Source organism: Salmo salar, chromosome ssa06, assembly GCF_905237065.1.
Source record: "Salmo salar chromosome ssa06, Ssal_v3.1, whole genome shotgun sequence".
In the NCBI taxonomy this organism is placed as follows: domain Eukaryota; kingdom Metazoa; phylum Chordata; class Actinopteri; order Salmoniformes; family Salmonidae; genus Salmo; species Salmo salar.
The window spans coordinates 89,475,614-89,502,483 of NC_059447.1; the positions used below are offsets into that span (position 1 = coordinate 89,475,614).

The 26,870-nt window shown below is 45.4% G+C and overlaps 1 protein-coding gene across 1 annotated transcript; it reads right to left on the bottom strand.

Moving 5' to 3' along the window:
- Positions 1 to 1,651: 1,651 nt before the first annotated feature.
- Positions 1,652 to 25,956, bottom strand: LOC106608304 (acetyl-coenzyme A synthetase 2-like, mitochondrial). The gene is made up of 14 exons (XM_045721154.1): positions 25,168 to 25,956; positions 23,346 to 23,442; positions 22,328 to 22,527; positions 21,902 to 22,077; positions 19,963 to 20,115; positions 18,019 to 18,166; positions 16,947 to 17,084; positions 14,329 to 14,421; positions 6,619 to 6,731; positions 5,752 to 5,878; positions 5,491 to 5,618; positions 4,534 to 4,597; positions 3,330 to 3,451; positions 1,652 to 2,573 (listed from the first exon to the last, which is right to left on the bottom strand). The coding sequence occupies exons 1-14, from the start codon at positions 25,475 to 25,477 to the stop codon at positions 2,397 to 2,399; spliced, it is 2,046 nt and encodes a 681-aa protein (XP_045577110.1). The 5' UTR covers positions 25,478 to 25,956; the 3' UTR covers positions 1,652 to 2,396.
- Positions 25,957 to 26,870: the final 914 nt, after the last annotated feature.

Here is a 26,870-nt window from a genome sequence, read left to right on the forward strand (position 1 = left end):
ACTTCTGCCGCATTCAAAACAACTCAAAACGTGGAACTGGGAAATCTCAGACTTCAGTGAGTTCAAGACAACTGGGAACTTGGAAAATATGTTTTGAACGGTCATCCAACTCTAAATTCCAAGTCGGGAACTCTGGCCTCTTTCTAGAGCTCCGACCTGAAGATCACTGACGTCCTAATTCGACCTTGTTTTTTTCCCCAAATTCCCAGTTGTCTTGAAAGCACCATAAATCCAGAAAATGCCAGACTTTGATGACAAAATTTGATGACAAAAAACTGGTTGGCTAAACTGAAGCAAGAGAGTCGTCTGCGCAATGTGCATAATCAGAGGCGGAGCCTGTCTGCCCACTCTCATAACTTGCTGCTCCCCAGCAGCTCACCAGTGACGTAGGCTGTGCGTACTGGGTGTGACGCATCCTTTGCTGAACAGAACTGCGCATCTCTGCTGCTAATATTAATTGTGCTTTATCACTAAAAAGCTCTCAATCTCTCCAAAAACTCCTCTCCAACCCACTTTGTAGACAGATTTTAGTCACAGAGATACTTTTATCTTGTTTAGTTTTTAGTCAACTGAATCGAAAAGTCACTAAGGTGAAGCTGTGGGACTGATTACCAGGTCAAGGTGAAGCTGTGGGACTGTTTACCAGGTCAAGGTGAAGCTGTGGGACTGTTTACCAGGTCAAGGTGAAGCTGTGGGACTGTTTACCAGGTCAAGGTGAAGCTGTGGGACTGTTTACCAGGTCAAGGTGAAGCTGTGGGACTGTTTACCAGGTCAAGGTGAAGCTGTGGGACTGTTTACCAGGTCAAGGTGAAGCTGTGGGACTGTTTACCAGGTCAAGGTGAAGCTGTGGGACTGTTTACCAGGTCAAGGTGAAGCTGTGGGACTGTTTACCAGGTCAAGGTGAAGCTGTGGGACTGTTTACCAGGTCAAGGTGAAGCTGTGGGACTGTTTACCAGGTCAAGGTGAAGCTGTGGGACTGTTTACCAGGTCAAGGTGAAGCTGTGGGACTGTTTACCAGGTCAAGGTGAAGCTGTGGGACTGTTTACCAGGTCAAGGTGAAGCTGTGGGACTGTTTACCAGGTCAAGGTGAAGCTGTGGGACTGTTTACCAGGTCAAGGTGAAGCTGTGGGACTGTTTACCAGGTTAAGGTGAAGCTGTGGGACTGTTTACCAGGTCAAGGTGAAGCTGTGGGACTGTTTACCAGGTCAAGGTGAAGCTGTGGGACTGTTTACCAGGTCAAGGTGAAGCTGTGGGACTGTTTACCAGGTTAAGGTGAAGCTGTGGGACTGTTTACCAGGTCAAGGTGAAGCTGTGGGACTGTTTACCAGGTTAAGGTGAAGCTGTGGGACTGTTTACCAGGTCAAGGTGAAGCTGTGGGACTGTTTACCAGGTTAAGGTGAAGCTGTGGGACTGTTTACCAGGTCAAGGTGAAGTTGTGGGACTGTTTACCAGGTCAAGGTGAAGTTGTGGGACTGTTTACCAGGTCAAGGTGAAGCTGTGGGACTGTGTTTTTGTTTACTGACGTCTTAATGTGATGTATGATCATGTCTTTTACTTTTGTTATTGACATAAAATGTGTATTTTTATTGTGTATTTAAAATGTGTATTTTTATTGTGTATTTAAAATGTGTATTTTCAATAAGACAGGAAGTGACCAGTAAAGGTTGCAGTTTATTGTTGCTTTATCACTCAAATCATAATCTGTATAAAACAAAGTTAAGTAATATAATCTGCTTTGCATCATGCACTAAAAACAGAAGTTTAAAACTCTTAAACATGCATACAATAGTAAAAATACCTTCCTTCTCAATTCATTACAGTTATCCGGAACAGGCACTTATGAAATAGAGCAAGAAGAATAGCATGCAATAATCAAGACCATTTTACTAACTGATATTGTTTTTGGTTAAGGTTCTCAAATCAAAACAAATGTTTTTGGTCAGTACACATATTTAGCCGATGTTATTACGGGTGTAGCAAAATGCTTGTGTTTCTAGCTCCAACAGGTGCGGTAATATCTAACGAATCACAACAGTACACACAAATCTAAGGTTCTCCCAGCGTATTCCACGTCCCTGTAGTTTGTGGAATGGATATGGGTGCAGAGTTACCAAGGTCTATTCAAACGTGGTTAAACATTCAGAATGTTGCCGATTGGATATAATGTATGCAACTGGTATGATGATTCTCTATTGGTCATGACAGAAGCATCTGTGCTACACAATACATGTGTATGTGAATGTTCTGTAACTTAAAACGGAAACTTCACCAATGTTTAACCTCATATTCATTCTCTCCAGCACCATATCATTCAAAACTGTTGTTTTCTTTGTTCTGTAGTCCCCCAAAAAATATATATATATAAATTGGTGGTGTTCCTTTTTAATACCCTGTTGTTACTGCTGCTTGCCGTCGCCACGGAGACGTTGGTGACCCCTGATGACCTCGTGCACGGAGTCAGGGTCGTCTAGCGTGCTGAGGTCCCCGAGCTCGTCCGTGTTTCGCTCTACGACCTTCCTCAGGACACGACGCATGATTTTTCCCGAGCGAGTCTTTGGCAGACACCTCACCACCTACAGAGATAAAAGCCCCGTTTTGAAAACTTTAAAAGTATATCCTTCCTTCCTCCCTTCATTAAAAAAAAAACGTTTTGAAATGGGGAGTGTACTACTTTAAGTTTACCAGAACACAGCTTTTCGTTTTTTTCTGTTGTAAATTTTTTGTTTGCTACTGTGTGCCCTACTTAACATAACCCAGCTGTTTATGGCTGTTACTGTTATAAGTCATGTTCAGGACAGTCTTGTGAAGCTTTAGGACATTGTTTATGACCTTTATAAATTAGGCAAATCAAATTTAATTGGTCACATACACATGGTTAGCAGATGTTAATGCGAGTGTAGCGAAATGCTTGTGCTTCTAGCTCCGACCGTGCAGTAATATCTAACAAGTAATCTAACAATTTCACAACAACTACCTTATACACACACAAGTGTAAAGGAATGAATAAGAATATGTACATATAAATATATGGATGAGCGATGGCCGAATGGCATAGGCAAGATGCAGTAAATGATATAGAGTACAGTATATACATATGACATGAGTAATGTAGGGTATGTAAACATTATATAAAGTGGCATTGTGGCTAGTGATACATTTATTACATCCAATTATTAATTATTAAAGTGGCTAGAGATTTGAGTCAGTATGTTGGCAGCAGCCACTCAATGTTAGTGATGGCTGTTTAATATGTCTGATGGCCTTGAGATAGAAGCTGTTTTTCAGTCTCTCGGAGGGAGGGTTACAGAGGGTGGTATTAGTGGTACTACCTGAATGAAGTCTGGGCAGGCGTACTTGGCGATGCTCCTGGACACCATCTCTCTGAGCTGCTGGGCTAGAACATCCTCTTGAACCATCACTGCCTTCTTCAACACCACAAACACATACACACCTGGTCAGAGAAGAGGACAGTAGATCAGTTATATGGCCGTAAAGGCTGCGTTTACACAGGCAGTTCAATTCTGATCTTTTGCCCAATTATTGGCAAAAAAAAACGGTGATCTGATTGGTCAAAAGATATCTACAATATTTGTTTGTTGTTTACTATTGTCTAGCATATGACATGCTACATCATTTACATAAGGTCACTTAAAGGTCAAGTTCACGTACATTTGTTTGGCTCAAGGTGATGAAATAAAGATGTCAACTGTTTTTTTTGTTCTTGACAGGGTTGGGGAGTAACTGATTACATGTCATCTGATTACAAACTGCAGTCAGGTAGGAGAGGAGCGGATTACTTGTAATCTGATTAACCAAAAAATGAACTGTAATCAGTTACTTTACCAGCAATGATATTGTAATCAGATTACAGATACTTTAAAATACATGATGAAATCTTTCTGTTTTCTCAATGACATTCAATTCAGCATTGAAAAAAGGCACAAAAAAAAGTTTGTTTCACCTGAGTGAGTCTGACCACCAATCAGAGACTACTATAATGACACACCAAATGATGACCACCAATCAGAGACCACTATGATGACACACCAAATGATGACCACCAATCAGAGACCACTATGATGACACACCAAATGATGACCACCAATCAGACACCACTATGATGACACACCAAATGATGACCACCAATCAGACACCACTATGATGACACACCAAATGATGACCTCCAATCAGAGACCACTATGATGACACACCAAATGTGTTTAAAGGATCCGTTTTGTCTTTTTATAATGCCTCTTAAGGGGAAAGTAATCTAAAAGTAAATGAAAGTCATCAGATTACGTTACTGAGTTTGGCTAATCCATAAATTACATTACTGATTACAATTGTGGACAGATAACTATTAACTGTAAGGGATTACATTTAGAAAGTAACCTACCCAATCCTGGTTGTTGATACATTTCCTTGAATTAGACACTAAGAGTGGAGAGTTAAGTGGAAATACAACAGGGTAAAAGTCAATTGGTATAAATCATGTAACCATGGTGCACGTCAGAGTTCCACGATGTCACTCACCCTCTCCTTTGATGTCATGGGAGTAGCCAATCGCAGCAGACTCAGCCACTCCAGGACACTGGTTCTAGGAGAGAACGCCATGGAATCAGTTCCAACTGTTAATAACGCTGACATGGACATTTATACGGTAAGCAACATTTCAGCTGATTATTGTGTAGACTCAGGTAAAGTGATGTAGTGGTAAAAAAAAAGAATTGGTGGGTAAATGCTGACCGCCATTCGTGGTGATTATTTGTATTTATTATGGATCCGCCCAATTAAAGTAATGCTCCCTATACATTCAATGCCTTTTTCTGTAAAAGACGGGGTACGTGTGTTTACTCTCTGCTACACCACTGATCGTGAAGTTATTTTGAGAGGGACATTTGGTCACATCACGATCTTGTCCAGCCATCTTGTCTCCAGAGAACCACAATGGAAATAAGTCCCAGACTTTATTATGTTTTATCCTCCATGATTTAACAATGGAAATAAATCCCAGACTTTATTATGTTTTATCCTCCATAATTTAACAATGGAAATAAGTCCCAGACTTTATTATGTTTTATCCTCCATGATTTAACAATGGAAATAAATCCCAGACTTTATTATGTTTTATCCTCCATGATTTAACAATGGAAATAAGTCCCAGACTTTATTGTGTTTTATCCTCCATGATTTAACAATGGAAATAAGTTCTAGACTTTATTGTGTGTTATCCTCCATGATTTAACAATGGAAATAAATCCCAGACTTTATTATGTTTTATCCTCCATGATTTAACAATGGAAATAAGTCCCAGACTTTATTATGTTTTATCCTCCATGATTTAACAATGGAAATAAATCCCAGACTTTGTTTTATCCTCCATGATTTTATTCATGTGCATGTATGGCTTTTTCAAGTTTTATGGGTGCTTGTTTTTTTTAAATGGTCGAATTAATAAACTAAACTAAACATGATTATGATCGTACAAACCACCACATCCTCTAGTTCCGCAGTCCCAAGCCGGTGACCGCTCACATTGATGACATCGTCAAGACGGCCGACGATCTGGTAATAGCCTTCCTTGGAGCGGTAAGCACCGTCGCCGGTGAAGAAGTAACCTAATAGTAGTATGGCACAATTTAGGGGACAGTATTGATTTAGCAGAGCACTAGTCTCAGCCTGAGGAAGACAGGAGATTGAGCATTGTAGAACACTAGTTTTAAAAGTCTGGATGGGTTGGTTTATCTGTACCTGGATAAGGCTGGAAATATGTCTCTGTGAATCTCTGGTGGTGGTTGTGGATGGTGCGAGCCATACCAGGCCAGGCCTGGGAGATACACAAAGCTCCAGTCGAATCATTGGAACTCAGCACTTCACCCTGGATACAATAAACAAACAACATTTCTATTTCCAAACTCCTTACGTATTTTATTATTTTTATGACAGGATAGGAGACAGAATAGAGGGAGCAGAAATGCGTAGGGGATTGGACAGGAATCCCCGTCGCAGCAGGAGTCAAGTGGTTCCGGAGGCGAGAGTGTTACCCACTCGACCACACTCCGCTCCGCTCCACACGCCGCTCCACACTCCGCTCCACACGGCGCTCCACACTCCGCTCCACACTCCACTCCGCTCCACACTCCACTCCGCTCCACACTCCACTCCGCTCCACACTCCACTCCACTCCGCTCCACACTCCACTCCGCTCCACACTCCACTCCGCTCCACACTCCGCTCCACACTCCGCTCCACACTCCACTCCGCTCCACACTCCACTCCGCTCCACACTCCACTCCGCTCCACACTCCACTCCGCTCCACAACAGAATGTCTGGTTGAATAGACAGCAGAGTGACAGTATTGTGTGTGGAAGAGGGAAGTGGCATATCAGACTGCTTCCAAACAGACCAGACAGCTGGAAAGCCCCGACAACAGATTACCAGCTGGTCAGAGAATGTTGGGGCTCTTAGTGAGGAGAGAAAGAGGGAGAGAGAGAAAGAGAGAGAGAGAGAGACAGAGAGAGAGGGAGGAGGGGAGAGAGAGATCCCAGAGAGAGAGAGAGAGCGAAAGAGAGAGAGCCCCCCCCTCAATGGACTAGCACGCCATCGCCAGTCACTACCTCAGTATCCAGCAGCGCCGGCTTGATCCCGTAAAACGGACGCATGGCCATGGCCGGTACGATCTCCGCCTCTGGGTCCGACGGCCTGGGAGCGATGCAGATCCCACCGGTCTCTGGAGAGATGGGAATAATACGGGAATGAGAGAGAGTTTTAATCAACTGCTTTTCTAATGAATCTAAAGCCCTGTATGAATACTTGAAAGTGCTTCCTTCCTTGCTCTCTTCACTGATCGGCCATGACTGAATAGGTGAATGCCTTTTCAAGTATTTGAACAGGGCCTAACCTTTGACCACACCATATTATTGTGGCCCCTGAAGAGATCCCCCAAACAAATTGTCACAGTATAAAGACTAGAGTATGTACTACAATTAGGGGAGGGGTGGTAGGGTTAGGGGAAAATAATAAGGAAAATATATTTAAAGAAATATATATGTAAAATAATACATAGATTTACCCAACAAATATATGGGGGATTGGAAATTATGCAGACAATTACATTGATAGAAGTCACAATCTATCTGCAATATTAAAGCTGATCTACCCCCTAAAAAAAATATAATCTATACATAGAGAAAGTAAGAGGAGATAAAAGGATGCAAAGGTTGATGAGGAAAAAGGAGACAGCAAAGAGAACAGAGAACCAGAACAAGCTTTTGTAAATAACCAGTTTGTCAGTCTGTCAGCATAATAAGCCCTGATCCTTTAGCTACAGATGTCGATGAGCGAATTACGGCCATGTTAAAAGTCAATTAAATGCAATTAGGTTTGACTCTATCCCGCGACCAGGCCATGCTAATCTACTAATCTGCTAATCTACCCTGCTAATCTGGCTGGTGTGGAGCTGGACTGACAGAGGGGTTGAGTCCCAAATGGCACCCTATTCCCTTTAGAGTGCACTACTATGGGCCTGGTCAACAGTAGTGCACTACTATGGGCCCTGATCAGAAGTGGTGCACTACCCTATGGGCCATGGTCTAAAGTAGTGCACTAATATGGGTGCTGGTCTAAAGTAGTGCACTACTATGGGTCCTGGTCTAAAGTAATGCACTACTATGGGACCTGGTCTAAAGTAGTGCACTATAAAATGAATAGGGTACTATTTGGGAGGCACCCAGGGTATCCATAGAACTAGGACACCACAGATTAACATCCCACACAGGGGCAAGGTGCCAACCAGTCAGCCAACCAGTCAGCCAGCCAGCCAGTTAACCAGCCTGTCAGCCAGCCATTTAACCAGCCAGTCAGCCAGCCAGTCAGTCAGACAGCCAGCCAGTCAGCAAGTCAGCCAGTCAGCTAGTCAGCCAGCCAGTCAGTCAGACAGCCAGCCAGTCAACCAGCCAGTCAGCCAGCCAGTCAGTCAGCAAGTCAGCCTGTCAGCCAGCCAGTCAGCCAGCCAGTCAAATCTCCTTATTTGCCCTTGTAATGGACTTTTTTGCACATAGATCAAACTGCCAGTAATTACCAATAATGCCATTTAGTGCTAATTGGAAAATCTGGACATAACGACATAATCCTCTGTTCTGAGGTAGGGTATTTGGGTCATATCTGTGTCATTAATGCTCCATGCTAAACTATGCATGTTTAACTATGAATATTAAAGAGCCAACCTGGGATTGAAACAACAACAACAAATGGCAATACATCATTCATTTAAAAGTCTCAAAATTGATGTACCAATGCCAGATTGCCCCTTTAATATGCCACTTGTGTGATAATTAACATTACTCCGGTAAATTTATTTTAATTACTCAATGACTGTAATATGGTGCGATTGAGGACTGAAATATATAAGGTCAACCTGAATTTTTGTTTGATTAGCCTCAAATCAGATTTGGTTTTAAAACATGTTCTTATAGCCCAGCACTAAATTAATTTTGTGGAAGAACATTGGTTACAGGCCTGTTATTGTAGGCTATTTTCCACTGACATAATGATAGAATTGGTTACAATGCAGCAAACGATATAGCTTTCTATTCAATGAAGGTGTGTGAGGTATTGACCCTAAAAAGAGAAAGTATGGAAAGCTAGCTAATGTACAAAGTCGGTGGTGGTGAGCCCTCAGAACAGGCTAGCTAATGTACAAAGTACGGTGGTGGTGAGCCCTCAGAGCAGGCTAGCTAACGTACAATGTGACTGGTGGTGAGCCCTCAGAACAGGCTAGCTAACGTACAATATAACTGGTGGTGAGCCCTCAGAGCAGGCTAGCTAATGTACAATATAACTGGTGGGAAGCCCTCAGAACAGGCTAGCTAATGTACAATGTAACTGGTGGGGAGCCCTCAGAACAGGCTAGCTAATGTACAATATAACTGGTGGTGAGCCCTCAGAGCAGGCTAGCTAATGTACAATATAACTGGTGGTGAGCCCTCAGAGCAGGCTAGCTAACGTACAATGTAACTGGTGGGGAACCCTCAGAACAGGCTAGCTAATGTACAATGTAACTGGTGGTGAGCCCTCAGAACAGGCTAGCTAATGTACAATATAACTGGTGGTGAGCCCTCAGAACAGGCTAGCTAATGTACAATATAACTGGTGGGGAACCCTCAGAACAGGCTAGCTAATGTACAATATAACTGGTGGGGAACCCTCAGAACAGGCTAGCTAATGTACAATATAACTGGTGGTGAGCCCTCAGAACAGGCTAGCTAATGTACAATGTAACTGGTGGGGAGCCCTCAGAGCAGGCTAGCTAATGAACAATATAACTGGTGGGGAACCCTCAGAACAGGCTAGCTAATGTACAATATAACTGGTGGGGAGCCCTCAGAACAGGCTAGCTAATGTACAATATAACTGGTGGTGAACCCTCAGAACAGGCTAGCTAATGTACAATATAACTGGTGGTGAGCCCTCAGAACAGGCTAGCTAATGTACAATGTAACTGGTGGTGAGCCCTCAGAGCAGGCTAGCTAATGTACAATATAACTGGTGGGGAACCCTCAGAACAGGCTAGCTAATGTACAATGTAACTGGTGGTGAGCCCTCAGAGCAGGCTAGCTAATGTACAATATAACTGGTGGTGAGCCCTCAGAACAGGCTAGCTAATGTACAATGTAACTGGTGGTGAGCCCTTAGAACAGGCTAGCTAATGTACAATATAACTGGTGGGAAGCCCTCAGAACAGGCTAGCTAATGTACAATATAACTGGTGGGGAGCCCTCAGAGCAGGCTAGCTAATGAACAATGTAACTGGTGGTGAGCTCTTTGAGCAAAAAAGGAAAGAAAGAGAACATTTTACATTTTAGTCTTTTAGCAGACACTCTTATCCGGAGCGACTTACAGTCACAAAGAAAGGGAGAGAGTGAAATGAATTGCTGCAAAGTGTTTGTTTCCAAGTTCCTCTGTCTGCCTCTGCTACTGCCGCTCTGGGGTCAGATATCTGGCAGTATTAGAATAACATCTGGTTTGATGCAGTCCAGAAGGGATATAAAACATTTAATTCGATTGGCTGGAGAGCAGGGTGTGTAGAGTGTGTCTGTGTGTGTGGTTGTGTGTGTGTGTGTGTGTGCGTGCGTGCGTGCGTGCGTGCGTACGTACGTGTGCGCTTACGTAATAGTATATTTCTTGATGAGATGATCGGACCAGTCTCTCCCCTTTAAGACTGATTGTTCTTCCTGGTGGTTAAAAGCGCTCCCTAGAAAGTTCATGAACTCAACATTTCTGATTGTGCTTATGCTGGCAGACAACCAGACCAGCTCCACACAGAGCAGTAGACCCAAATCAGACAGACCAGCTCACACTGTACAGTACACTAATCTGCAACAATCAACAGAGAAGATACAAAGAAAAGGAAACTTTCCCCCTTAACAAAAGAAGCTATATAAAAAGCCCCTTCATAAGAACTAGTACTGAGGGAACCGTTTTTCCTTTAAAAAAGGGAACTAAACAAGAACCGAAAAGCCGTTCAAGAAGCATCGCAGAACTATGTTTACAGTGTTTGCAACACTAGGTTGAGCTGTCCCTTTAGGTTGTCACATGGGCTGTTTCTCAATATGCCCCGAGCGCATTGTCCGACCACGTTCTCTTGAGTACGTTCTTGTGAGGTCGAGAGAGTGTGGAGAACACATAAAACATTACATTTGAGAAGCACTCGCCCTACTGTATTACCTCACGCTGAGCAGCACTCTCCTACTGTATTACCTCACGCTGAGCAGCACTCCCCCTACTGTATTACCTCACGCTGAGCAGCACTCTCCTACTGTATTACCTCACGCTGAGCAGTACTCCCCCCTACTGTATTACCTCACGCTGAGCAGCACCTCCCCCTACTGTATTACCTCACGCTGAGCAGCACTCCCCCTACTGTATTACGTCACGCTGAGCAGTACTCCCCCTACTGTATTACCTCACGCTGAGCAGCACTCCCCCTGACTGTATTACCTCACGCTGAGCAGCACTCCCCTACTGTATTACCTCACGCTGAGCAGCACTCCCCCTACTGTATTACCTCACGCTGAGCAGCACTCCCCCTACTGTATTACCTCACGCCGAGCAGCACTCCCCCTACTGTATTACCTCACGCTGAGCAGCACTCCCCCTACTGTATTACCTCACGCTGAGCAGCACTCCCCCTACTGTATTACCTCACGCTGAGCAGCACTCCCCCTACTGTATTACCTCACGCTGAGCAGCACTCCCCCTACTGTATTACCTCACGCTGAGCAGCACTCCCCTACTGTATTACCTCACGCCGTGCAGCCCCCCTTACTGTATTACCTCACGCTGAGCAGCACTCCCCCTACTGTATTACCTCACGCCGTGCAGCCCCCTACTGTATTACCTCACGCTGAGCAGCACTCCCCCTACTGTATTACCTCACGCTGAGCAGCACTCCCCCTACTGTATTACCTCACGCTACACCTCCCCCTACTGTATTACCTCATGCTGAGCAGTACTCCCCCTACTGTATTACCTCACGCTGTGCAGCACTCCCCCTACTGTATTACCTCACGCTAAGCAGCACTCCCCATACTGTATTACCTCACGCTGAGCAGTACTCCCCCTACTGTATTACCTCACGCTGAGCAGTACTCCCCCTACTGTATTACCTCACGCTGAGCAGCACTCCCCCTACTGTATTACCTCACGCTGTGCAGCACTCCCCCTACTGTATTACCTCACGCTGAGCAGTACTCCCCCTACTGTATTACCTCACGCTGAGCAGTACTCCCCCTACTGTATTACCTCACGCTGAGCAGTACTCCCCCTACTGTATTACCTCACGCTGTGCAGCACTCCCCCTACTGTATTACCTCACGCTGAGCAGCACTCCCCATACTGTATTACCTCACGCTGAGCAGCACTCCCCATACTGTATTACCTCACGCTGAGCAGTACTCCCCCTACTGTATTACCTCACGCTGAGCAGCACTCCCCCTACTGTATTACCTCACGCTGAGCAGCACTCCCCCTACTGTATTACCTCACGCTGAGCAGCACTCCCCCTACTGTATTACCTCACGCTGAGCAGCACTCCCCCTACTGTATTACCTCACGCTGAGCAGCACTCCCCCTACTGTATTACCCCACGCTGAGCAGTACTCCCTCTACTGTATTACCTCACGCTGAGCAGTACTCCCCCTACTGTATTACCCCACGCTGAGCAGTACTCCCTCTACTGTATTACCTCACGCTGAGCAGCACTCCCCCTACTGTATTCCCTCACGCTGAGCAGCCCTCCCCCTACTGTATTACCTCACGCTGAGCAGCAATCCCCCTACTGTATTACCTCACGCTGAGCAGTACTCCCACTACTGTATTACCTCACGCTGAGCAGCCCTCCCCCTACTGTATTACCTCACGCTGAGCAGTACTCCCCCTACTGTATTACCTCACGCTGAGCAGCACTCCCCCTACTGTATTACCTCACGCTGAGCAGTACTCCCCCTACTGTATTACCCCACGCTGAGCAGTACTCCCTCTACTGTATTACCTCACGCTGAGCAGCACTCCCCTACTGTATTACCTCACGCTGAGCAGTACTCCCCCTACTGTATTACCCCACGCTGAGCAGTACTCCCTCTACTGTATTACCTCACGCTGAGCAGCACTCCCCCTACTGTATTCCCTCACGCTGAGCAGCCCTCCCCCTACTGTATTACCTCACGCTGAGCAGTACTCCCCCTACTGTATTACCTCACGCTGAGCAGCACTCCCCCTACTGTATTACCTCACGCTGAGCAGCACTCCCCCTACTGTATTACCTCACGCTGAGCAGTACTCCCCCTACTGTATTACCTCACGCTGAGCAGTACTCCCCCTACTGTATTACCTCACGCTGAGCAGCACTCCCCCTACTGTATTACCTCACGCTGAGCAGCACTCCCCTACTGTATTACCTCACGCTGAGCAGCCCTCCCCCTACTGTATTACCTCACGCTGTGCAGCAGTCCCCCTACTGTATTACCTCATGCTGAGCAGCACTCCCCCTACTGTATTACCTCACGCTGAGCAGTACTCCCCCTACTGTATTACCCCACGCTGAGCAGTACTCCCCCTACTGTATTACCTCACGCTGAGCAGCAGTCCCCCTACTGTATTCCCTCACGCTGAGCAGCCCTCCCCCTACTGTATTACCTCACGCTGAGCAGTACTCCCCCTACTGTATTACCTCACGCTGAGCAGTACTCCCCCTACTGTATTACCTCACGCTGAGCAGTACTCCCCCTACTGTATTACCTCACGCTGAGCAGTACTCCCCCTACTGTATTACCTCATGCTGCACCTCCCCATTCACCGAACCTTCTTCCTTCCAGGACAATGGCAACAATAGAGACAAAGCACGATATACACAAAGCAAACGATTTACTTCATAATTATCAGCTAGATATGTGAACCGTAATAATCTAGCTAGCCAGCTAGTTAAACAGGCAAAAATTACCTAAAACGAATGTTATGCAAGGTAGATCTTCATTTTTTGTGGGTAGCTACCAATTCTTTATGGCTAGCTAGCTAGCCAGTTATCCCTATTGGCTTACTATGGACTTACAGTACCCATTCACTGAACCGTCTTCCAGCCAGGACAACAATGGCAATAGAGACGAAACAAGATATACACTAAGAAACTGTTTTACATAACTATCAATTAGCTATATGTGAACCGTAATAATGTAGCTAACCAGATAGTTTAACAGGCAAAAATGACCTAAAACGAATATTATGCAAGATAGATGTCAATGGGTTGCTAGCTAACAATTCTTCGTTGCTATCTGGCTAGCTAACAGTACTAGTAGCTAGCCAGTTAGCCCTATTGGCTTATTATGGGCTTGCTATATACGGTACATAGGCAGGTAAACATGCCAAAAATAACACAGCATGTATTTATTAACTTATCAAGATGAAATATTGTAGTCTGGCAACATAAGAGATGTGAATAGGCTAAATGTAATTCTGAAGTCTGAGTGTATTTTCTCTCGCTTCAGCTTAAATAATGGCTGCCATTGATTTCAAGAAAATTTGCTTCATTTTTTACATGGTTGCGTCATATTTCTTTGCGAGAAGTTCCCTCAATGCTCCGATTCTAATACTTTGATTTGGACTCATACTCCAACCCTCCCGTACTCCAACTTGCGTGCTTGTGCATTTTAAGAAACACCCTGATCTCATACAGCATTCTGCATACAGTACATACTGTGTAAGAACTTGAGTTAGTAAATTTGTAATAAAGTAGTAAATAAGTTTTAGTAGTAAGGTTAAAGGTCAGTCATTACCTGTCTGCCACCAGGTGTCGACCACAGGGCAGCGTCCGTCCCCCACCACCCGATGGTACCACTCCCAAGCTTCTGTGTTGATGGGTTCACCCACTGCAGAGGAAACAGGAAAGGACAGGGTTAACAGCACCACAGGGCTATTCTCACCCACTTCAGAGGGAACAGGACAGGATAGAACAGGACATGACAGGACAGGACAGGGTTAACAGCACCACAGGTCTATTCTCACCCACTTCAGAGGGAACAGGACAGGATAGAACAGGACATGACAGGACAGGGTTAACAGCACCACAGGTCTATTCTCACCCACTTCAGAGGGAACAGGACAGGATAGAACAGGACATGACAGGACAGGGTTAACAGCACCACAGGTCTATTCTCACCCACTTCAGAGGGAACAGGACAGGATAGAACAGGACATGACAGGACAGGACAGGGTTAACAGCACCACAGGTCTATTCTCACCCACTTCAGAGGAAACAGGACAGGATAGAACAGGACATGGTTAACAGCACCACAGGGCTATTCTCACCCACTTCAGAGGGAACAGGACAAGACAGAACAGGACAGGACAGGACAGGACATGGTTAACAGCACCACAGGTCTATTCTCGCCCACTTCAGAGGGAACAGGACAAGACAGAACAGGACAGGACAGAAGAGGACAGGACAGGACATGGTTAACAGCACCACAGGTCTATTCTCGCCCACTTCAGAGGGAACAGGACAAGACAGAACAGGACAGGACAGAAGAGGACAGGACAGGACATGGTTAACAGCACCACAGGTCTATTCTCGCCCACTTCAGAGGGAACAGGACAGGATAGAACAGGACAGGACAGGACAGGACATGGTTAACAGCACCACAGGGAGCCAGCACCACAGAGTTAAACAACCTAGAGGGTGCATTCACAGTCAATGGAAATGATAGGAGGAGCACTCCAGGTTTTAACACTCCCACGCCTCTGTGTTGATGGGTTCATAGGGAAGAGGACAAGAAGAGGACAGGAAGAAGACAGGACATGTTTATGATGTGCTGTCTAGATAATTCCATTCCCCGGCCTGGCACGGCACACGTGTTCCATTACATATGTAGACTGTCTTTAGAGGTCAAACCTTTACCCTCGCCTGGCGACATGACATGCCTTCGACATGCATAGTACTGACTGCTGAATCCGTGGCACCCACAGCAAGGCTCATGTACCTACTACTACAGTATCATGTTAATATACCATCAGCACAACACCGCCTGCTGTACTGAAACAGTATACACTACTACTACTACTACTACTACTACTACAGTATACTGTTACACTGTAGACTGCTGTCTATGGAGCCATCACACTGTAGACTGCTGTCTATGGATCCATCACACTGTAGACTGCTGTCTATGGATGGATCCATCACACTGTAGACTGCTGTCTATGGAGCCATCACACTGTAGACTGCTGTCCATGGATCCATCACACTGTAGACTGCTGTCTATGGATCCATCACACTGTAGACTGCTGTCTATGGATCCATCACACTGTAGACTGCTGTCTATGGATCCATCACACTGTAGACTGCTGTCTATGGATCCATCACACTGTAGACTGCTGTCCATGGATCCATCACACTGTAGACTGCTGTCTATGGATCCATCACACTGTAGACTGCTGTCTATGGATCCATCACACTGTAGACTGCTGTCTATGGATCCATCACACTGTAGACTGCTGTCTATGGATCCATCACACTGTAGACTGCTGTCTATGGATCCATCACACTGTAGACTGCTGTCTATGGATCCATCACACTGTAGACTGCTGTCTATGGATCCATCACACTGTAGACTGCTGTCTATGGATCCATCACACTGTAGACTGCTGTCTATGGATCCATCACACTGTAGACTGCTGTCCATGGATCCATCACACTGTAGACTGCTGTCCATGGATCCATCACACTGTAGACTGCTGTCTATGGATCCATCACACTGTAGACTGCTGTCTATGGATCCATCACACTGTAGACTGCTGTCTATGGATCCATCACACTGTAGACTGCTGTCTATGGATCCATCACACTGTAGACTGCTGTCTATGGATCCATCACACTGTAGACTGCTGTCTATGGATCCATCACACTGTAGACTGCTGTCCATGGATCCATCACACTGTAGACTGCTGTCTATGGATCCATCACACTGTAGACTGCTGTCTATGGATCCATCACACTGTAAGGCTATTGTCTATGGGGTGTATGGTATTCAGCAGGATATTCTCCTGAGGTCTAATCAAATCAAATCAAATGTTATTTGTCACATGTGCCGAATACAATGAATACAATGAAATTCTTACTTACAAGCCCATAACCAACAATGCCTTAATACGTTTTTAAGAAGAAAAAGTGGTAAGTAAAAAATATATAAGTAAAAAAAGAAAGTTGCAAATAATTATACAGCAGCAGTCATAAAACACGGTGGAAGAAACGTTATATAGAAAATAAGCAACAAATAACGCGAAAAAACAATAGCACAATTGGCTACGGGATCGTAAAACGGCAGCCATCTCCTTTGGCACCATTCTCAACATAAAAAGGAGATAGAGAGTCCTGTTGTTGTAAGGTTCGACCTACCAGAGCCCAGGGTTTTTAGGGAGGAGCGGTTGTAATTCTGCACCCACTCGTCTCCGTATTTCAGCAGCAGCCTGATGGCCGTGGGAGCACCGTAAAACTGGTTGATCCCCAGCCTCTCCACCATCTCCCAGTACCTGCCTGTAACATCACCAGATATATACATGTGTTGGTGTCATACTGTAATTCTTGGAAGACAGAAAAGTTCATTCACAGAACATACAGAGAACTGTTTTAATATTAACTTATTTGACATATTGCTAGGCAGCACATAAAACCTCATGTTTGGGCCTAAAACTTTTGTTGTGTCTTACAGGCCTCAATGCAGAACTTTTCACAAGACAGAAATGTACTCTCAATGACAGTATACTCTTAGAAAAAAGGGTTCCAAAAGGGTTCTTTGGCTGTCCCCATTGGAGAACCATTTGTGGTTCCCTTTTTGGTTCCAGGTAGAACTATTTTGGGTTCCATGTAGAACCCTATGTGGAAAGGGTTTTACATGGAACTCAAAAGGGTTCTACCTGGAAACAAAACGGGAACCAAAATGGTTCTTCAAAGGGTTCTCCTATGGGGACAGCCAAAGAACCCTTTTAGGTTCTTTTTCCTAAGAGTGTAGGCCTACTGTGTCACGCCCTGACCTGAGAGATCCGTTTTTCTCTGTTTGGTTAGGTCAGGGTGTGATGTGGGGTGGGCATTCTATGCTATCTATTTCTTTGTTTTGGCCGAGTATGGTTTCCAATCAGAGGCAGCTGTCTATCGTTGTCTCTGATTGGGAATCATACTTAGGCAGCCTTTTTCCCCCACCTGTGATTGTGGGTAGTTGTTTTCTGTTTTGTATTTTGTACCTGATGGAACTGTTGGCTTTTTGTTTTGTTATTTTTGTTCGAGTGTTTCCTTGTTTAATAAATCATGAACACGTACCACGCTGCGCTTTGGTCCCCTTCTTCCGACGAACGCCGTTACATACTGAATATACGCAAGGGAGTTATATTTATAGTGGAATGGTGAGTTCAGATTTAAGTTGTAAACACGTTGAAGTGCAGGTTGTAAAAAAACCTTAGTAGTCTGTTGTCACCTGGGTTGGGGTATACTGGTGTACTCTCAAACAGAACGGTGGTTCCTCCATTACACAGAGGGCCATAGACGATGTAGCTGTGACCTGTTATCCAGCCGATGTCCGCCACACAGCCAAACACATCCCCGTCGTGGTAGTTGAACACATACTGAAGGAGAGAGGACAATAGAGGAAGGAGGTTAGGCAATAGGTACTGGTCTAGATCAGGGGTCTTCAACCCACCCAGGTAAACCGGAGTCTCAGGGTCCCCCATCATACTGGATGTTAGCAAAAAAAAAAATATTTATGTCTTATCATCAGGTGAATGATAATGGCAAGAAGTCATTAACATTTTAAAATGAATAGATTTGGTAGATAGTTGTTCATTATTTTGATCTCCCCACACTATAATTGGAAGTTAATCTCTAACTTAGCCCATTAGCTAGAAAGGTAACTAAGAGCAGCTGTAAATTTTACATTTACATTTTAGTCATTTAGCAGACGCTCTTATCCAGAGCGACTTACAGTAGTGAATGCATACATTTCATAAATTTTGTATTTTTCCATACTGGCCCCCGTGGGAATCAAACCCACAACTCTGGCATTGCAAACACCATTGCAAACACCATGCTCTATCAACTGAGCCACAGTTGTAACAGTATAGCTTCCATCCATCTCCTCGCCCCTACCTGGGCTCGAACCAGGGACCCTGTGAACCAGGGACCCTCGCCCCTACCTGGGCTCGAACCAGGGACCCTCGCCCCTACCTGGGCTTGAACCAGGGACCCTCGCCCCTACCTGGGCTCGCACCAGGGACCCTCTGAACCAAGGACCCTCACCCCTAACTGGGCTTGAACCAGGGACCCTCTGCACACATCAACAACAGCCACCCTCGAAGCATCGTTACCCATCGCTCCACAAAAGCCGCGGCCCTTGCAGAGCAAGGGGAACAACTACTTCAAGGTCTCAGACCGAGTGATGTCACCAATTGAAACGCTATTAGCACGCACCCCGCTAACTAGCTAGCCATTTCACATCGGTTATATATAGCTGGTCAAAGGTTAGCCAAGTGTTGGAAAGGTAACTAAGAGCAGCTGTTTAGCTGGTCAAAGGTTAGCCAAGTGTTGGTAAGGAAAGGTAACTAAGAGCAGCTGTTTAGCTGGTTAAAGGTTAGCCATGTGTTGATAAGGAAAGGTAACTAAGAGCAGCTGTAAATGTAACAGTATAGCTTCCATCCATCTCCTCGCCCCTACCTGGGCTCGAACCAGGGACCCTCTGAACCAGGGACCCTCGCCCCTACCTGGGCTCGAACCAGGGACCCCCTGAACCAGGGACCCTCTGCACACACCGACAACAGCCACCCTTGAAGCATCGTTACCCATCGCTCCACAAAAGCCGCGGCCCTTGCAGAGCAAGGGGAACAACTACTTCAAGGTCTCAGAGCGAGTGATGTCACCGATTGAAACGCTATTAGCCAAGTGTTGGTAAGGAAAGGTAACTAAGAGCAGCTGTTTAGCTGGTTAAAGGTTAGCCATGTGTTGATAAACATGCACTGCCAGACTGGTACATACAGCTGTTTTTTTCAAAGCATATGTCAGATACTCTAGTGATTGTAATTATCTCAATATTAGGAGTTGAAAAATAAAGTTGAAAGAAGATATTATCTTATTTCATCCTGTAGGTATGTAAATCAAAATGTGTTTATTCTGTTGTTGCTAGCGATATTCATAAAAAACATTTTCCCACTTTTTTATTTTATGATATTTTCGCAGACCCCCTGTAGCTAGTCCCTGGGGTTCTCGGTCTTTAGGATTAGAATGTGTCACAAGACTGTGTTAGCCCGCTGATCTAAATCCTAAGCATTGAACGTGAGCTCTATAGGGTTTACCCTGTGTGTGTGTGTGTGTGTGTGTGTGTGTGTGTGTGTGTGTGTGTGTGTGTGTGTGTGGTTTACCAGACCCTCACCCTGTGTGTAAGGGCGGTGTACAGCAGGTAACCAGCCTGTGTATGAACCAGACCCTTAGGTTTCCCTGTGCTGCCTGACGTATAGAGCAGGAACAAGACGTCCTCACTGTCCATGGCAACGGGCTCACACACCACATCCTCCTTCATCATCTCCTGTTAAAGGGACAAAGAGTTCAGCCCCATAGAAACAGAATCCCCCATTCAAGGGAATTCCGCATTTTTTCAAGTCAATGAGCCTGTGATGAGTGGACTTTCTATTAATTTTTTTCCCCTATTTTTTATTTTTCATACCCCTTTTTCTCCCCAATTTTCGTGGCATCCAATTGGTAGTTATCAGTCTTGTCCCATTGCTGGAATTCCCGTACGGATTCGGGAGAGGCGAAGGTCGAGAGCCTTGCGTCCTCCGAAAACACAACCCAGCCACACTGCTTCTTGACACAATGCCCGCTTAACCCGGAATCCAGCCGCACCAATGTTTCGGAAGAAACACTGTGCACCTGGCGACCGTGTCAGCGTGCATTTCACCTGGCCCACCACAGGAGTCACTAGAGCGCGATGGGACAAGAACATTCCCACCGGCCAAACCCTCCCCTTACCCGGACGACGCTGGGCCAATTGTGCTCCGCCCCATGAGTCTCCCGGGTCGCGGCCGGCTGCGACAGATCCTGGACTCGAACCAGGATCTCTAGTGGCACAGCTAGCACTGTGATGCAGTGCCTTAGACCGCTGTACCACTCGAGAGGCCAGGTTGACCTGTTTAAATGTCTTGCTCACATCGGCTACAGAAAGCGTGATCACACTGTCGTCCGGAACAGCTGTTGCTCTCATGCATGCTTCAGTGTTGCTTGCCTTAGACCACTGCGCCACTCGGGAGGCCCGCTTTCTATTAATAATATTTCTATGGTTCAACCATTTGAAGTCTCAGTATCACCTGTTAATAACATATAAAGATGTCAGCCATTTTTTTTATTTTATTGGACAGATAGAGAGGATGACAGTGGAGAAAAATAGAGATTGTGTCAAAGGGCAGTAGGCCGGATTTGAACCTATGCCGACACATCTGCAGATTTACCGCTAGACCAGCCAGGCCACATGATGTCATGGCCACATGATGTCGGTCATTTAAAGCCTCAATAATGTTTCAGAGAGGTTTCAACCAGTGGAGGCTGGTTAGGGGAGGAGGGTGTATAATAATGTCTGGAATGGAGTGAATGGAATGGTAGTAAAAAACAGATGTTGGATATCATTCCATTCAATCCATTCCAGCCATTACACTCCATTTGGGGGGGCAGGTAGCCTAGTGGTTAGAGTGTTGGGCCAGTAACCGAAAGGTTGCTGGTTTGAATCCCCGAGCTTAAAAGGTAAAAATCTGTCGTTCTGCCTCTGAACAAAGCAGCTAACCCACTGTTCCCCGGCAGGCCGTCATTGACGGCAGGCCGTCATTGTAAATAATAATTTCTTCTTAACTGTCTTGCCTAGTAAAATAAAGGTTACATTTACATTATTACGAGCCGTTGGTTTAAACCCATATTCAATCTCAATAATGCCTCCTATATTCAAGTCAAAGTCATGGTCGAGACACAGGCGCATTCACACAAATTTGACAATCATTTACCAAGCTGCTAGGTTTCCACAAGGTGATACAGTAAGGGGTGATAAGAAGTGTCAGCAGAACTATTTGACTTGTCGTACAAAGATCCATGAAGCTAACGGATTCTTTTCTTTCTTCCCATTTAAAAAAATATATACTATTTTTCACACGCAATTTAACAAACAGTAAATGTTTTTGAATTAACTATTGTTTAAATACAAAAAGCAGTTATAAAAACAGTTGTTACCTATTTATAAACACCAACCTCTTATGAACAGTTATAACCTCACCGGTAAGCTGTGTCTATTGGCTCACCTCCTCCAGTAAGCTGTGTCTCTATTGACTCACCTCCTCCAGCGGAACATCTCTGTCTGTCATGGCAACGGTGTTCTCTGTTCTCATGGCAACCAGGACCTGCTGGACTGAGGGACAGTTCTGGACGGCCTGGTCCACGGTTCTCTTCAGGTCAACCACCTTGCCTCCCCTCACACCCTGGTTGACCGTGATCACCGTGCTGGACTGGGCTGGAGCAGGGCCAGGTACATTATACAGTCGATACAGAGAGAGATTGGTAATGAAAGATACAGTGACTATTTGTGTCAGAATTGTCTACATTGTATACATTTATGGAAATAAAAATCAGCTTTTTGGTCTTTTTTGGGGTTAGGCATAAGGTTAGCAATGTGGTTAAGGTTAGGTTTTATGAAGATACGTTGTAGAAATAAGCAGGGTTTATGACATAGCAAACTTAGCCAGACAGTGATGACCTCTCACCGTCTCTGATGCGGTCAGCCAGGGCCTCGGAGCTGAACCCGGCGAAGACCACATTGTGGGCCGCACCTATCCGGGCGCACGCCAACATGGAGGCCACTGCCAGGGGGCAGGGGGGCATATAGATAGTCACACAGTCCCCCCTCCGCACCCCCTGGCGCTTCAGGAGGTTGCCCAGGCGACAGGTCAGCTCCAGTAGCTGTCTGTAGAGAGAAATATCAATAAAGTTGGGTGATACGAAGGGGAATGAGGGTGTGAGGGGTGATGAGTATGTGTATTTATACAGTCTATCCTTGTATGTAGATTACAGTAGTTGTGATAGACCTACTCTTTGTGTATAGATTACAGTAGTTGTGATAGGCCTACTGTTTGTGTATAGATTACAGTAGTTGTGATAGACCTACTCTTTGTGTATAGATTACAGTAGTTGTGATAGACCTACACTTTGAGTACAGATTACAGTAGTTGTGATAGACCTACACTTTGAGTACAGATTACAGTAGTTGTGATAGACCTACTCTGTGTATAGATTACAGTAGTTGTGATAGGCCTACTGTTTGTGTATAGATTACAGTAGTTGTGATAGGCCTACTCTTTGTGTATAGATTACAGTAGTTGTGATAGACCTACTCTTTGTGTATAGATTACAGTAGTTGTGATGGGCCTACTCTTTGCGATTATATTTGGTCGTCTCAGTTATACATGAGGTAACCCCACCAAAACATTATTTCAGGTAATAAATTGTCTGAATGATCACCTGCCATGCACCAGGGAACAACAAAACTACATGAATGTTCACAGTGTAGCGAATCCAGGGGGTAGTCTCGCCCGGGACTCAAACCCAGGTCCAGTGACTGTCAAGCTAAGGCCTTTACCCGCTGCGTCAACAAGTCCAAACCTCTTGATGAGGTCGCTAGGTGTTGGGTTATAGTCGCTACAAAGACATGATTTGCTGTATGAATGCAGATAGTGAATTTAAAGTGTGTTCCCACATGAGATGGTGAATGTGGTAGTTCCAGACCTGTAGGTGATCTTGACCTCAGTTCCAGGTTCATCTCTCTCCCAGATCAGAGCCACTCTCTCTGGACAAGTGTGAACATGACGGTCCAAGCAGTTCACTGCGCACACACACACACACACACACACACACACACACGCACACACACACACACACACGCACACGCACACGCACACACACACACACACGCTCACACACACGCACACGCTCACACACACACACACACACACACACACACACACACACACACACACACACACACACACACACACACACACACACACACACACACACACACACACACACACACACACACACACACACACACACACACACACACACACACAGACACACACACGCTCACACATACAGACACACACACACACGCTCACACACACACACACACACACACGCTCACACACACACACATACAGACACACACACCCCCCCACACACACACCCAAACACACACACACACATGCAGACACACACACACACACAAATACACACCCCACACGCATGCATGCTCACACATACAGACAAGTGCACACACATATAGGTACGTACGCAGGCACACATACAAACACACACACATACACAACCCACACACACATACGCACGCACGCACGCTCACAAATACAGACAAGCGCACACACATGTAGGTACACACACACACACACACACACACACACACACACACAGAAGTGAAAGTCAGTCTCAAAGCAGTTCAGCTCTGTTGTTCTTTTCAAACTAAATTAGCTTGACTATTCTGCCAATAGCTTGGTTCTTTCCTGGTAAATACTTTGGGATAAATGCTTTGTTTGTTCACAACACAAGAGAGCCTGTGTGTCAATGTGAATGTTCTCATGATAGATTCCATCAGTGTCTTCTCCTCCTGACTGAACCCAGTAATTGGTACTGTTTGTATTTATTAAGGATCCCCATTAGTTCCTGCCATGGCAGCAGCTACTCTTCCTGGGGTTTATTATGGATCTTCATTAGTTCCTGTCAAGGCAGCAGCTACTCTTCCTGGGGTTTATTATGGATCCCCATTAGTTCCTGCCAAGGCAGCAGCTACTCTTCCTGGGGTTTATTATGGGTCCTCATTAGTTCCTGCCAAGGCAGCAGCTACTCTTCCTGGGGTTTATTATGGATCTTCATTAGTTCCTGCCAAGGCAACAGCTACTCTTCCTGGGGTTTATTATGGATCCCCATTAGTTCCTGCCAAGGCAGCAGCTACTCTTCCTGGGGTTTATTATGGATCCCCATTAGTTCCTGCCAAGGCAGCAGCTACTCTTCCTGGGGTTTATTAAGGGTCCCCATTAGTTCCTGCCAAGGCAGCAGCTACTCTTCCTGGGGTTTATTAAGGGTCCCCATTAGTTCCTGCCAAGGAAACAGCTACTCTTCCTGGGGTTTATTATGGATCCCCATTAGTTCCTGCCAAGGAAACAGCTACTCTTCCTGGGGTTTATTAAGGATCCCCATTAGTTCCTGCCAAGGAAACAGCTACTCTTCCTGGGGTCCAGCAACATTAAGGCAGTTACTCTGGGTGACTCTACTGGCAGAGAAATAGAACTGGCAGGGAATATAGGACCAACTGGAGTACTATATTTACTATAGAATTATTATTTTCAAAATAAAGGTAAATGTATTTCAACCAATACCCATCATCAAAACTACTCTATGGAGATTTTTCTTTTAAGGTAGAAAACAACAGCAATCCATATGGTTATTAGGTAGGTTAGCGAGAATATGATTTAGATATAGCAGTACAAAAACATTTAAAATATTTCTTGTATATTTTGTGTAGAAAATGTTATCTTACCAGATACATTGAGTTTTCCCCCTTCAAACCATTTTATTTTGCCTTGACTAAAGTCACAGTTCTGAACGGTGTGAAAGGGACTTATCCACGACAGTCTCTGGCGCGCCACTGCGCCCCAAAACCGGTCACTTTCGTCGACGGAGAATTTGTAGAGTCCCGAATGATCACTGACACCTTGGAATGCGACTGCCTCCGGGATACAAGACGCTATATTGTAGCTTCTGCTCAACTGTCGACAGCATTTTAAAAAACGTCGATTTAACGACGAAGTGAGAGGCAACGAAAAGCCTCTCCAAAGCGAACACATCATGAAACGAAGCTCTTGGTCATAAAGACAGTCTATTCTGAAGAAGAAAAATCGTATCCTTTATCCACCAAAATTGTGAAACAACATTTAAAATCACATATCCATAATGACAACGGGTTTGTGTTTTATCAAACGAACCATTGACGTAACGAAAGACTCCAGCGAAACTTTTTGTTGAGTTAGACATTCGAAGCAGATGCATTTAAAGGGAAGTCGGAGTCCATTGTGGGCCGACAATAAAGGCGCAGAAGTTGGACCAGCCAATGACAACAGATGACTAAAGTGTGGCATTTCCACCCCCATCAGAAAAATGTACTTGATTAGGCTATAGTATAGGCCAGTGGTCACCAACCTTTCCTATTTATTTATTTTTGTACCCCTTTTCTCCAGAATTTAATGGTATCCAATATTGTCTTATCGCTGCAACTCCCGTACGGACTCAGGAGAGCCGCGCCTCCTCCGAAACACAACCCAACCAAGCCGCACTAACGTGTCGGAGGAAACACTGTTCACCTGGCGACAGTGTCAGCGTGCACTGCGCTCGCCGCAGGAGTCGCTGGTGCGCGAAGGGACAAACCCTCCCTAACCTGGACGACGCTGGGCCAATTGTGCTTCGCCCCATGGGTCTCCCGGTCGCGGCCGGCTGCGACAGAGCCTGGACATGAACCAGGTTCTCTAGTGGCACTGCTAGCACTGCGATGCGGTCCCTTTGACCACTCGGGAGGCCCATTACCAACCTTTTCTGAGTCAAGATCACTTTCACAGTCAAAAAGCAAGACGAGATCTACCGCTGACTTTAAAAAAAAATGTGACATTAAGCTTATAAAATAGTTCTGTCGGAATGAGATTTGGGTAGTAGGCCTAATACATTATCACAGCATGTCGGCTGTCTGCTTGGCCTGCCAAAATTGGTATTCTCTGACCATATTATATTTCCAAACTATAGCTTTGATAAGAACATTGATCTGTTGGTGTAGCACTTGCAAGGCACCGAGGACCAGGAATTGAAATAATTTGGTTGTATATTTTACTGGACTGATGGTACCTGCACCTGTTGGTCATGGTGCTTCCAAGACAACTGGGAACAACAACAACAACGAAAAACTAGGTCAAATCATGAGGTCAGTGATGTTCAGGTCGGAAGGTCTGAGCTCCAGAAAGATGGCCGACTTTCCGACTTGGAATTCCGAGTTGGATGACCGTTCTTTCTCACGGTCCCCTGCTCTCTCCTTCCTTTCCTCCGGTGAGACTGACAGAGAGGAGACACCGTCTTCCACATGATGACGAAACTCGAGTCGCACTGCGTCTCCCTCATGCACAAATACATGTTGTTCCTACGACCAGAGAAAGTGAAATATTCCTCTATAAATAGACACGACGAGCTGCTAATAATAAT

Excerpts from the sequence above, each read along its gene's own strand:
- LOC106608304 (XM_045721154.1), bottom strand. The coding sequence starts at position 25,477 with ATGATGTGTTCGCTTTGGAGAGGCTTTTCGTTGCCTCTCACTTCGTCG. Across the intron at positions 4,598-5,490 it reads CGGAACTAGAGGATGTGGTG|AACCAGTGTCCTGGAGTGGC; the intron begins GTTTGTACGATC and ends GTTCTCTCCTAG. Across the intron at positions 2,574-3,329 it reads CCTGCCCAGACTTCATTCAG|GTGGTGAGGTGTCTGCCAAA; the intron begins GTAGTACCACTA and ends TTATCTCTGTAG.